Genomic DNA, 13,429 nt, shown 5'->3' with positions numbered 1-13,429 from the left:
GATTGACAGTTCATTTTAGGAAAACTATCAGTTCTGGAGAGAATATTTTTTATTGGAAAGCTGAATAGGTTTTCCTCCGCACTGATTTATATTTAGAGATTTTAAAACATTTGTCAATTTTTTTCTGCACAATACGTTCAACTCTAGCCAATGACAACATGTTAAAAAAGAAGAGCGGCTGGTGGCTTCCGTTGAAGTGAGTTGTTTAGTCATCATATATGTTTCGGATAATTTTTTTGTACCATTTTGCCTATCCATTTGTAACCTGCGAAAAGCAAATGGAATGGGCACTATAAATCGTCTTACTTCAATTTAATGTTTTGTCTTACCTTACAATAAAAAAACAAATTAACAAAATGAATACCAACACCAGCCAGACAAAGCAAACACAAGTTTAACATTCGACATTATAACAACAATTATAATTTAAACACTGATTGCAAACTGTCCGCATATTTCAAATTACAATGTTGCCGATTGACCATTGATCTGCTATTTAATTCCCAATATAATACTAAATAATACCAGATGATTTAATTTCCAACAATCAACAAAAATGTAATATGAAGACAAGTAAGAATTCGATGGTAATATGATCTTCACAGATGTCGTTGCAACAAATATGTCCTTATCGATATTAAATATTAGCTGATCTCTATATCTATGGAGAAGGTAAAGATGTAAAATGACATTAAAGTTTTTGAATAACTTAAATCATTGTTTAATGATATGTGTAGATTTAAGAAATTAATTCATGGAAAAGAATTAATCGCAGGAAGTCACGTAGCTATATTCTGAAATGATAATGCAAGACTAAGGCAAGTAAGAAATTCACAGAAGGGCTTATAAAGGTACCTACAGAGACATCACGAGGGAATTAATTTCTAGTAAAATAATTCACTCCTAAAAAAATTTATGAAAGAACGACGTCGCTGGAATCACGAAATTTAAGTGTTGTCAATGAGTTACCCACTTCAATTAGTTGTTGGACTATAGATGGAAAAGATTGAATTCGGAAGGCATCAAAAACTATAAGGTCCTTGAAAATACAGTGCTAGCAAAAGTCCCGTACCCTCTCATATCTTTTGAACGGTTATATTTACAATAGTGAAATTTGCAGGGAGGAAATAAATAGAAATAGGCTTCTCAACTAGTCAACTGGTGACGTAATAGTCATAGATGATGTTACAGTTTGAACGTGTCGGAGGAAATTAGCCTACATTCTTCAACAATTCGTTGTTTCAAAATGTCAATACTGTCGGATGCTGTAGCGTAAACCTTAGATTTCAAGTACCTAACAGAAAAAATCTAATGGTGATAGGTCCGGTGACCGAGCCGGCCATCATCTCATCTAGGTATCTAGGTTCCTCATCTAGGTAACGTCTTACTGCACCATAATAGTAAGCGGGAGCACTATCATGTTGAAACGTTATTTCCAAGTTGCCGAATTAATCTGGATTATATTTCAGAATTTCAATAATTAACGGCTCAATTGCGTTTTGTTACATCTTCAGATATACTTCACCGGTTAAGTTAGCATTGAGAAAACAGGCCAAACTATGTGGTTTCCCAAAATACCTACCCAACCATTTACTTTTTCTACAAATTGAGTCTTTTTCACGAAAGACATGAGAATTTGTGTCACTTCAATACCTCATATTGTGTGTTAACATTTCCATTGGGGAAATTGTTTTTATGTAATCTGGCTATTGGTTAATTTGATTGGACATATTTTCACAGAATTCTAGTCTTCGCTCGGGGTCATCATCTGAAAGTTGGTGCACAATTTTTAATTTGTAAGGATGAAATTTGTTTTTAGCCAACACTCGATGGACTATCTTTTGACTGATTCCACAGATAGACGCAACTTGGGTTGTAGAAGAAGTAGAGTTCACTACCATTTCTGCAATTATGTCAATTTTTTTGTCATCACCAATTGTTGATCGACCAGATCGTTTGGCATCTTTAACACTACCTGTTTCTTCAAACTTTCGAAGAAGCTCCCTCAAATAAGTCCTTGATAGGACCTCTCATTAAAAAGACGTTTTGCTGCATGGAAATTGTTTCTACATTCATCAATTATGACATCAGACAGCTGCTACTGTGTCGGCTACAATACATACTATTCTACCTAGGATACATTTAAATGTCTCGTTAAACAATAATTAAACTAAATATTCAAGGTATAAATACTTTTGCAAAAACTTAGCCAAGTAAAAATAACTAGAGAATTGAAAAACATCAACTTTTTTGTCAAATAACCGGATGCGAACGTTAGAATCTTTATTAATTAAATGCGAAACTATAATTTTATTATTTATTTAATTTATTAATCAAAATCAGCTCCAACCCTAACAAAATTAGTATGATTTATAAGGTATGTTCAATACGTTTCAAACGAGATTATCACTAACTTGCCATAATGTCCTATTTAAAATTATGGGTCACAGTGGCTCTGTAACGTCATCTATCACTATTACCTCACCTATTATGACTAGTTGAGAAGCCTACGTGCATTTATTTCCTCCCTCCAAATCTCAATGTCACTATTATAAGTATAACGTTTCAAAAGATACGAGGTGGGGACTTTTGGCCAGCACTGTATATTTTATAGAACTTTTATAGAACATTTTAATATAAATAAATTCAAGTTAAATTTGAAAATAGAGTTAAACCTTTTTCACTGTATTCAAGAGAAATAGCCAAAATAAATCCCTGTTTATTACATCATTGACTACATAAATTTTCCTCAAACAGTAGTGATGCAGCAATTACTCACAACGATTACAAAGGTAATACTGTTGGATTGCCTTTTAACATCTAATAAACAAAAACTACATGAGCAAATTACCATAGAAAGGAAAATGTGCACAAGCACTGAAGCGAAGAAAAAGAGTTTCAAGGTTAATTAAGATGGGCATATATCTAATTGGTTGTTTCCTTGAAATGTGAACAATTTTTTTTCTCTATTAACAATTTGTTTAATGACCAAAACCCTCATAGATCCGGAAAGACAAGGAAAATCATTGAAAATGCTATACAGAATTATAAATTATTATAATAGTAGTAATTTTGTATAGTAGTATCACATATAATTAAATAAAATTGATAAAAGTCAGCATATTACACTCAGATGCAAAAAAACGCAACGGAGAAAATTTTGGACCAAATTCAAAGTATTTCAGTTTTTTTTTTTTTATTTTTAGCCCTATTTTGATGATTTTTTAGCACTCTGTGCTACAAAAATCACCAAAATTAAAATTTATAAATTATATAAATAAATATATAAATTTATCAATTTTAATTTAGTATAGTGAGTTTTTTAATAAAATTTTGTATTTGCCTTATTATAGGGGATTAATCGGAAGGTGGTTTTTTATCCTAACTTTGAAACATCCTGTGGAATAATTCCGTTAGCGTATTTTCGTAAGTCATTGTTTTTCGGTTGTAACCATGTCTTCTAAGTATTACGTTTTTTGTTTCATGTGAAAATATGCATTGATTCATTTTTAGGAGCGAAATGACTTTGCCACCCACAATTTACGACTTTTCATATTGTTACCATTATCTTTTGTATTAATTTGTAATACGACGATGGGGGCTTTGGTGACTAATATCGAAGGAATGTCATATCGCTATCTCAGAAGCACTGTATTTAAATAATGATTAAAAGCAACGGCAAGATCTTGGTTTTAATAAACAATAATAACAATAACAAAACATAAAAAAACAACTTAAATGTAACTTAACCTAAGTACGCAAATAACAAAGAAAAAATACTAAAAATAACTTAATACTTTGTATTGTTCTACTAGCCTCTATAACTGTGTGTACAAGTCTGCTCAAGCTGTCTATGAGGTTGCGAATATCATCTTGCTGGATGTTTTGCCATTCCTCTTCTAGAGCCAAGGGAAGTTCGTTAATTGAGGCTGGTGCTACTTCACGATCTCTAATATTTCTACCAAGCATGTCCCAAACGTGCTCTATTGGGTTCAGATCTGGCGAATACGCTGGCCACTTCATTTTATTAATACCAACTTACTCTAAATATTGCGTGATACACATCGCAGAGTGCGGTCGCGCATTATCTTGCATTAATAGAAAATCATCGCCGATATATTGAGAAAAGGGTACTACGTGATTCGCTAAAATTTCCTCAATATACCGGTGTGCAGTCAACGAACCCTCAATTAATAAAAATGCAGTATGCGCCGCCTCTCGGGATATTCCTGCCCATACCATCACCGAACTCTCGCCATGGCTAACGCGGGGACTGAAAGCGCACTCCGCAAATCTCTCTCCAGTTCGACGCCATACTCGTTATCTCCCCCATCTGATGAGTGAAGACAGTATCTCGACTCATTCGTAAAAAGAACATTACTCTATTGTCCTAAATTCCAATGTAAATGTTCCCTGGAAAATTGTAGTCTAGCCACTCTGTGCCGTGGAAGTAATTTGGGCCCAGTTGCTGGTCTGCAACTTTGCAAACTAAATTCATGTTTTTCTTCGATGAACTGTAAATACACTTATATTATTGCCTCAAACCTCTTGAAGCTGATTTCTTGTTTGCACCGCTGTTAAATGAGGATCCCGCAAAGCGTTGACTCGTATAAAACGATAATCTATAGCGGTAGGTTTGCGCTTCTTGCCACTTCCCGCTTTACGCTTGTTTGTTTCAGTTTGTATAAAACGTTTCACTATCCTTTGGATGGTAGAGCGATGAGTGTGTAGTACTCTAGCCACATATTCATAATTTCGCCCATCTTCAACCAGAGCAACGATTTTCGCACAATCTTCGACACTAAGAATCATGATCAATTATAGTGTCAGATAATCACTAAATATAGATCAAAAATAGAATATAGATCAAATAAACAAAATGTAAGTGTCAATATAACATAATGATAACAGTCACCAAAGCCACCTTGTCGTATTACAAAATAACTTCAAAATAATCATAACTAGAAAAGTCCTCAATTGTGGTTGGCCAATTCATTTGGCTCTAAAAAATGAACCAAGGCATATTTTGACGTGAAACAAAAAACACAATACTTAGGAGACATGGTTGCAACCGAAAAATAAGGTTTTACGAAAATTAGCAAACGGAATTATTCCACAAGATGTCTGAAATTTAGGATAATAAAACCAGGTTTTAATTAACCCCGTACAATAAGTGAAATATAAAATTTTACCAAAAAACTGATTATGCCAAATTAAAATTTATAAATTAATACACAGTGTGCTAAAAAAATCGTCAAAATGGGGCTAAAAATAAAAAAATTTAAATAGGTACTTTGAATTTGACCAAAATTTTCTCTGTTGCGATTTTTTGCATCTGAGTGTATTAATAAAAATTTAGTTTTATGAAAGCAATTTCAATATTTTTTCAGCTTGTGCCGCTTATTATTCTCTACTCTTAAATTTATTGCTGATCAATCCTCATTTAATATTTTTTATTTTGTAAAAGTTAAATAGTTTTTTTAGTTTACTGTTAAATTTACATAATTTGAATAATAAATGCGTAACTAAACGTTTATCCTGACTAATTTTTGGCAGTGAAATCTTCCTTTTATTCCAAGTTTGGTTCAATGTTTGAGTATAATATTAGCTACTAAACTTTTTGGGTGGAAAACTAAAAACTAAAAAAATAATACCGTTGTTCGAACATATTCGAAACCCTTTTTTATCTTCGAACAACAAACTGCAAAAAATCCGTTTTAAACCCATCAAACACTTCTTCAGGCGTTGAGAATTAGCCGCTATATTTATTTTTGGACACTGCACATTTACTGTGTACACGGGTATATAAATGATGGGGTATCATTCATGAATGATAGTCTAATGTTATTTTATTTGACTTATACAGTCTATTGATATGCTCCTCACATGCTCTCTGGAAGTGCCCGGCACTGCCTACCAGAGGTGGCAGATCCTGGGCTCGATCTTTGTGCAACCGAGCCAAATGTGGAAGTTATCCTTAAGAGAGTTGTGGCTTCCCGTGAGGCCACAAGGTTACTAAAGGATTAGACGTTCAGAATAGCAGGAAGAGCAGGAAGGGCTCAGACTTGGAGTCTCTGCTAATTATAGCAGGGCCCCAGAAACGCCGTCACTTCATGCTCATACATACATCACTGAAACTCGAACGGTTCGAATAATGTTAAAAAACAGTGCTTATCACGAAAATTGGTCTTATCACAAGCATCATACTGAGCATATTTTACGGAGAGACCCATAACAATATTTGTGTTTTTCGAAAACATGAGGAAACAAAAATCAGACCGTGCAAAACATTTTCTTCCATTTCATTTGTGAAAAAAATATATGTCTTTCTAAATGGAAAAACAAACATTTAAGTATCCCTGTACGTATATACTTTCCTCAAAAATTAAATCTATGATATGGAACCAATAGCACGAAGACAGTTCATGTGTCATTAAAGGAAATTTTACGGCATAAAAATACTTAAATTTATTGCGGAATAATGTTTCTTATGTCCCCAATATGTGAATTTTAATATTATTTAGCTTCAATAGGATGATTGTCATACTCATAGTTCTGTCATTGTTACTGATTTTCTTAATAAACATTTTCCTCGGTGTATAAAATCGAGGAACGAAATGATCAAATGGTCACCTAAATTTGTCGACTTTCATCGTCGAAAGTTCCTATTCCTGGTATTGGTAGATATCCTATATAGGTGTTTGAATGTTCGCTAATTAGGACATAACCTATTCTGCCAATCTTGAACCCTGTTGTCTACGAACAAATATATTTATACAGAAAATACAGTTAAGATTTGATTTCAGTATAGTTTATAGTTCTTCCACTATTCGCTTATACGTATTTCGTCCTATCAGGACTCCTCAGAGCGAGTATGTAGAAGCTCTAAACGTACAATCAAATCTTTCCCATCAAAAGAAGTAATTATAAAAATATATCCGGACGCTATGGCGCCAAAATTCAGATAATTGCCCAAATCTGTGCCTTCTGCAATTTTTAAAGCAAAAGAGACATGAATGGACTGACATGGGGAATCTAAATTTGCATTCCACAACATATCAATTCATCTAGGTAAGAACCTTTAGCGAGCTGATTTATTATACTCAAATCGTGATTAAATAAAAAACAGGAAATATTTATATCTAATTAAAGATGATATAATATTTATATCATCTTTGATAATGCGAAGAATATCGCTCGCAAATCTACTTGGAAATGAAATGGAATCTGACGTCGTCGATACAGCTTTGAGCAATAGAATTAGCACTAAACAAGAAAAACCTGGAGGCAAAGATATAATCATTGCAATAAAAATTAGACGCCTTTGGTGGACAGAAGATTTAAAACCTTGATACCCTAGATACAGAAAGTAAAATGTACTCTATTAGCGAAAGTCGATGGAATTAGATAAGTAGACCAAGGTTGATATGGAGGTATGCTGTAGATGAGCATGCCAGAAGTTTCCAACTGGTGGCAAGCTGAAAGCCTGCAAGGAATGGGAGTAAATACAGGAATAAGCTTAGAAAGTGCCAGACTTAACTTGGCTATAGCACCACCGACGATGATAATAGCCAATATACATCGGATAAGCACCTCTAACATTATAGATTTTATACTGAACTCAATGTTTCTGCCCCTGTCTGGTATTATTCTAATTTTAATTAATAGACATTGCAAACTATTTAACTTAGTATGTTTTTAGCTTGTTTCAGAAGAGTGTTAGCTGGAAAACGGATATCGCGTGGACTGGTTAGACGAGCGTTATCTTGTGAGAGTGTCGAAGAATGCCAAAAGGAATGTGCCGATGAAAAACTATTTGCATGCGAAGGCTTCAATTACAGGTAAGATATACATATGCTTTGTCTTTTACAAATTATTATAAAGCAATAATGTTTCCATCTGATCTGATTATATCATTATAAGGTAAACCGACCTAATAACGGCCCAGTTAAGGAATATTTGATTTTAGACGTAAATATTAAGGAAACGAAATTATAAAGAAAATGGATTTAAAGTATATTTAATAACTTGATGTTTTCTTTATCAAAATAATAAATTTTTTTTTAATGTTGAAAAATTAGTGGTAATTCCGGTTTAACGGTATTTTAATTCCAGCCATAATTTTGTATATCAAAAGGATTATTTTTTTTTGTTTTAAACTGTACACACAATTTTTTGTAAATGTGTATTTTAATATTTTCAAAGTAGGTATAAAAATACAGAAGCATAAAAACATAATTTTTAGATAGAAGAGACATAGAAAAATATATAAAATAAAAAGATGTACATACGTAATACATTTTGAACCTAAAAAAACAACAAAAAATACTTTCATAAGTTACTTAGCAACAGTATTTTTTTCATTTATTGCATAAGAGCATAGAGCTATGAAAGACCTACAAATTATTTATCTCAGGTACAGAAAAAGACCCATTTTATTAAAGTACTGAGGCGGTACTGCAATTAAACAAACAATTTCCTCTGGATCATACCAAATAATATAATCTATCTCTGGCCATCTCCAATGATATCCTTTTTTTTTTCATAGCTTTGATTTTAAATTTATCTTCTGTTATTTCTTCTACTACTCCTGGAAAATGTTTCTCCTCGTAAACTATAATGACGTAGTGACCTAGCTCGTAGTCGCCCACCTCTAAATCCCTAAAATTTTTAGTTTTCGGCTTTCTAGTTCTTTCACCTGTTTTTCTGCCAGAACCAACATGTTTGTTTAAAATTTCATTTTATTTTTCATTTGCTCCATCTATCTCTCCGCTTTGTTTTTCTTCATTCTCAATGTTTAGGATTAATTTGAAATTTTAATTTTTTCTGTTGTCTTGCAATCAGATTCGGAATTTTTAGTTTTCGGCTTTCTAGTTCTTTCACCTGTTTTTCTGCCAGAACCAACATGTTTGTTTAAAATTTCATTTTATTTTTCATTTGCTCCATCTATCTCTCCGCTTTGTTTTTCTTCATTCTCAATGTTTAGGATTAAGTCGAAATTTTAATTTTTTCTGTTGTCTTGCAATCAGATTCGGAATTTTTCTTTGTTATGTTAGGTGCTTTTTTTCTTTTTCTTTAAGCGTTTGTTTTTTCCTTGCTTCCTTTTTATTTTTTTTTTCAACTTCTACTCGTCTGAAAAAAAATTAAGTGTGAATAATTGAGTCTTTTTTGAAGATAACATGTCAGGCTAAATTTGGGTTAGGCCGAAATTAGAGCACATGCGAAATATAATAAAATCTAATACCGCATCGAATAAAATAAAATTATTTTAATGGTTTTTTGTAATTAATAAATTGTCAGACTATATATTTTAACTCAAGTAATTTACAAAAAAAAATATTTTTTTTTTGGGAACAAATTCGAGATTTTTTTCAATTTTCTTCCATTAGAAATAACTACCTGATTTTCATAGTTGTAAACTTCCTTTTTTGCTTTTACAGAAAAAAAAAGTATGGGACGGAATTTAATAGTACGGTTTTGGTAATATTTTTTTAAAAGAATATATTCCTTTTTTTAATGGTTTTTGATATTAAAGAACAAAAAGTTAAATTGAAAAAAAAACGCTTTAGATTAGCTACTAAAATTGTGTCCTAATACAGGCCTAATCTATTTTTGTAAATTCTACTTTGTTTTGGCCCAAAAACTAAAATGTTTTATAAAAAATACAACTATTAACCATTTCTAATAAACAAAATATTGCATTTAGGTGAAAAAATATTTTCTGTAATAATTTGCAAGAAAATATTGTAACTAATGAATTTCACAACGCTTACCTGAAACACTACTGATCGACGACCGCTCTTCAACTGATTGCGTCGCTTGATTAAATCGAATTGATTAAAACGAAAGCTAGAACATATCACACCATTTATACATAAAAAAATGGCCTAATAAATTTCTCGTAGGATACACATGCGCCGAAGTATTAAGTTCAACCAACTTTAGCGTATTTACAAAAGAATTTCAATTTTTTTAATAAGCCGGATTTAAATCACGAATTTGTATAGGCCGTTAATAGGTTGTTTTACCACATACCTTGGAAATTAAATGTAAAAAAATGCTTAAAGAGAATACTCCAGCTTTGTCAGAATCATCCAGATCATTTACTAAGGATGCGGTTGTCACTGCTCTAAAGGACATCAAACCGGCAACGCTCAAAATTTTGACAACACACCCAGAATTTCACATCCTTGCTGATAAAAACGTTTTTAGATGGTTGTCAAAATTCTTCTCGAACATCCTGATAGCCAACCACCTCCCTAGGTAGTTCAAAGACTTGTTCATAACATAATTAGTGGTATTATTCCTAAACATTTACCAATTGAACGAACAGGCTTAAGATCTCGACGTAGCTGGTACGACCAAGTACTGGCAATAACCTATGACACTGCCTGGAAATAGGGAGTACTCTACAAGCTGCTTACAGTCATTTACTGCCAGACAATGGTACGCTTAATACAAAATATACTGAAAAATAGAAATCTCCAAATAACTCCCAACGAAGAGATAAGTAAACCAAGGCTCATCAATCATGGGCTTTCACAAAGCTCGGTACTTGCTTCTCTCTTGTTCAAGCTTTATATGTATATCTGACCTCAGAGACACAAACTCAAAAAAATTTTGCTGTGTGGATGACATAAAACTGGTCACCAGATACAAGCATCTCCCTAATACAGAAGAAGTCTTTAATAATGACCTTTAATACTAAATTATTTCAAGAAATGGAGACTTAAGCCGAATCCCAAAAAAACTGAATCGGCGACTTTCTATCTTAATAACGAAATGACAAATGCAAACATAAACATACAACTCGAAAATGGCAACCTTAGATATAACAAGTATCCAAAATAATAATAATAATAATAAAATGCGCATAAAGTACCTGACTAAGCAAAGGAAAATGCGCACCTGGATGAGTAAACCTCTGCATGGACGACATCTCAATGAGATCAGCCAAGAATATATCGACAATATAGCGTTGAACTATTGGTTGACAACGGGAAAGACAACAGGAAAGATGAATTAAGGATTTGCCATTCAGGATCAGGTTATTCCAACTAAAAATTACCTGAAATATATTGTTAAAGATCCTCAAATCCAAAATGACAAATGCCGATACGGATGCCAAGCCCAAGAACCATTCAATATCTTACCAGGAGCTACCAGGCGTTTGTCGGTACTGACTATAAAGAACGCCAGGACTCAGTAGGAAAGTTTATCCACCAAGAACTAGCTGACAAACTGGGACTTCTCCAAACCAACCATCTTCCTTATTATCAATACGTCCCTGACAGCATGCTTGAAAATAACAACTACAAGCTATACTGGAACGGTATTGTGCTCACAGATATCAACCAGTGGCATATCATAGACCGGATCTCATGGTAGTTAATAAACTTACTAGACAAACAACACTTATTTACAAATACAACGAAAAGATTGCCAATTACAGAGATCTAGAAATACAAATCAGGAGATAATGGAGAATGGAAAGTACTCAGACAGTACCTATTGTTCTATCTACTACTGGCGTTATTCCCAAAAACCTCCTAGGGAACATAAAACAGCTGGGTCTAAATGAACACTTCTATAAGGCCATGCAGAAACCTGTACTTCTCGCGACGTCCAGATGTGTACGAACATTTTTGGGAGATACTCCAGCATATCAAGTCACGGAGGGCCCGATAACAAGGAAAGAGTCCCACCAGAGCTCAATCCTTTTGATACCGTAGGTATCTGGGATGAGTGAATTTTCCCCTTAGAGGGAGTGTGAGCCGTATGGCTAAATCTGGATAATAATAGAGTTTATTTATAACAAAAATATTGTGTTACAATAGAAATTTACATATTTTGTACAATAAATAAACCCAGTTTCTCACAGAAGTTGTGTGTCACATGGACTACAACTTGTACGTGAGGGTACCATTTTTTTTAAACATATCTTTATGGGACAAATTACAATTACAATTATTGATGATAGATGGTAGGCAATTGAAAATTTTTGGTACCAAAAAATCAATGCAACATTGGCCAATGGTTTTTCTTTTTATTTTGGTAGTAATATCGTTAAATTTCTATTTCTAGTTTGATGTTGGGTACAATTCAGAAATGATTTCTCATTGTGTAAATATAATAACGATTTGTAGGAGTACAACTGGTTTAAATACATGAAATAATATTCTATGTATTATTCTAATTATCCAATTTTGTATAACATTAAGATTTTTAAGGTGAGCATTGTAGCATGAGCATTTTTAAGAAGTCGCGAAGATATGTGAATTTTGAGAGCAAACCTCTTATTTTTTGGACTACATATTTGATATGGTGATCCCATTGTAGGTGTTTCTATATTACAATACCAAGGTACTTAATGTTTTCTGCTTCTGTAGTTTTTTTAATATGTAATGTTAACTGGTTAAACTGAAACTATTTTTTTATTTTTACCAAGTACATTTCGACATTTGCCTTTAAATGTTCCCAATTGTTATTGCTATAAAAAAAAACTGTATCGTCAGCGAAACTTATGATCTGGCCTGAGGTCTGTGATTTAAGTAAGGTGTTTATATAAATAGTAAATAAAAACGGCTCCAACACCGTTGCTTATGGAACTCCGTCAGTCACAGTTTTAGTCCCGCTGATTTCACCATTTACATTTGCTATCTGTCACTTAAGTAGCTCTTTAACAATTTTAATGCCATACCTCTGATGCCGTAATTTTTTAGTTTATCTAACAATATTTTATGGTTTACAGTATCAATACTTGGTCATAACACTTGATCGTAGTCTCTCGGACCAAACACATCTAAAAAATACCGCTGCCAAAATTAGAACTCGCAATAATATCATCCAAAAACTCAGCGGTATTACCTGGGGCGCCACTGCAACTACATTATGCACTTTATGCCTTAGCATTCTCTGTGGCTGAATACCCCGAATAAGTTTGGACAGCTGTCACACCAAACTTATTGATAGATAATTGAAAACTACGATGAGAATGATTTCTGGTACTATTAAGTCGACAACCACATACTGACTACCGATGCCATGTGATGTACTTTGTAAATAAGGCTCTACTGAGTTAATTTAGAAAGTTTGAAGCCAAATTAGAATTACGAATCCAAGAATTCTCACAGCTGCGGTGTACTAGACTTCTTCTTCTTGTTCTTCCTCTTTATAAGCAATTCTTGCTATTTTGACGACACGGGTCTCCTCCACTCGGCTTATGTGGTTATTCCATTCTTTCTTCCTGTGTACTAGACTAAAATTAAGAAAGCCTCCCATACGCACAGCTAGATAACTCAAAAATAATAACTAAGAAAGACTCTATAAAACAGTGGAGTCTCGATTGAAACCAACAGGTAAATGACCAACTACAGACCTGGTTTGAAGGCTACAATGTCTACGCAAACAATGGTCCGCATTGCCGAGC

General features: G+C 33.2%; 1 protein-coding gene across 1 annotated transcript in view; it reads left to right on the top strand.

Moving 5' to 3' along the window:
- LOC140434458 (uncharacterized) overlaps positions 1 to 13,429 on the top strand; it is a 106,920-nt gene that overhangs the window by 57,916 nt on the left and 35,575 nt on the right. The window contains exon 5 of the mRNA XM_072522726.1: positions 7,703 to 7,841. Within this exon, the coding sequence (XP_072378827.1) occupies positions 7,703 to 7,841 (139 nt within the window). The remainder of the gene's footprint in view (positions 1 to 7,702; positions 7,842 to 13,429) is intronic.

Source organism: Diabrotica undecimpunctata, chromosome 2 (assembly GCF_040954645.1).
Source record: "Diabrotica undecimpunctata isolate CICGRU chromosome 2, icDiaUnde3, whole genome shotgun sequence".
NCBI lineage: Eukaryota > Metazoa > Arthropoda > Insecta > Coleoptera > Chrysomelidae > Diabrotica > Diabrotica undecimpunctata.
This window is presented reverse-complemented; position numbering and strand designations above follow the sequence as displayed.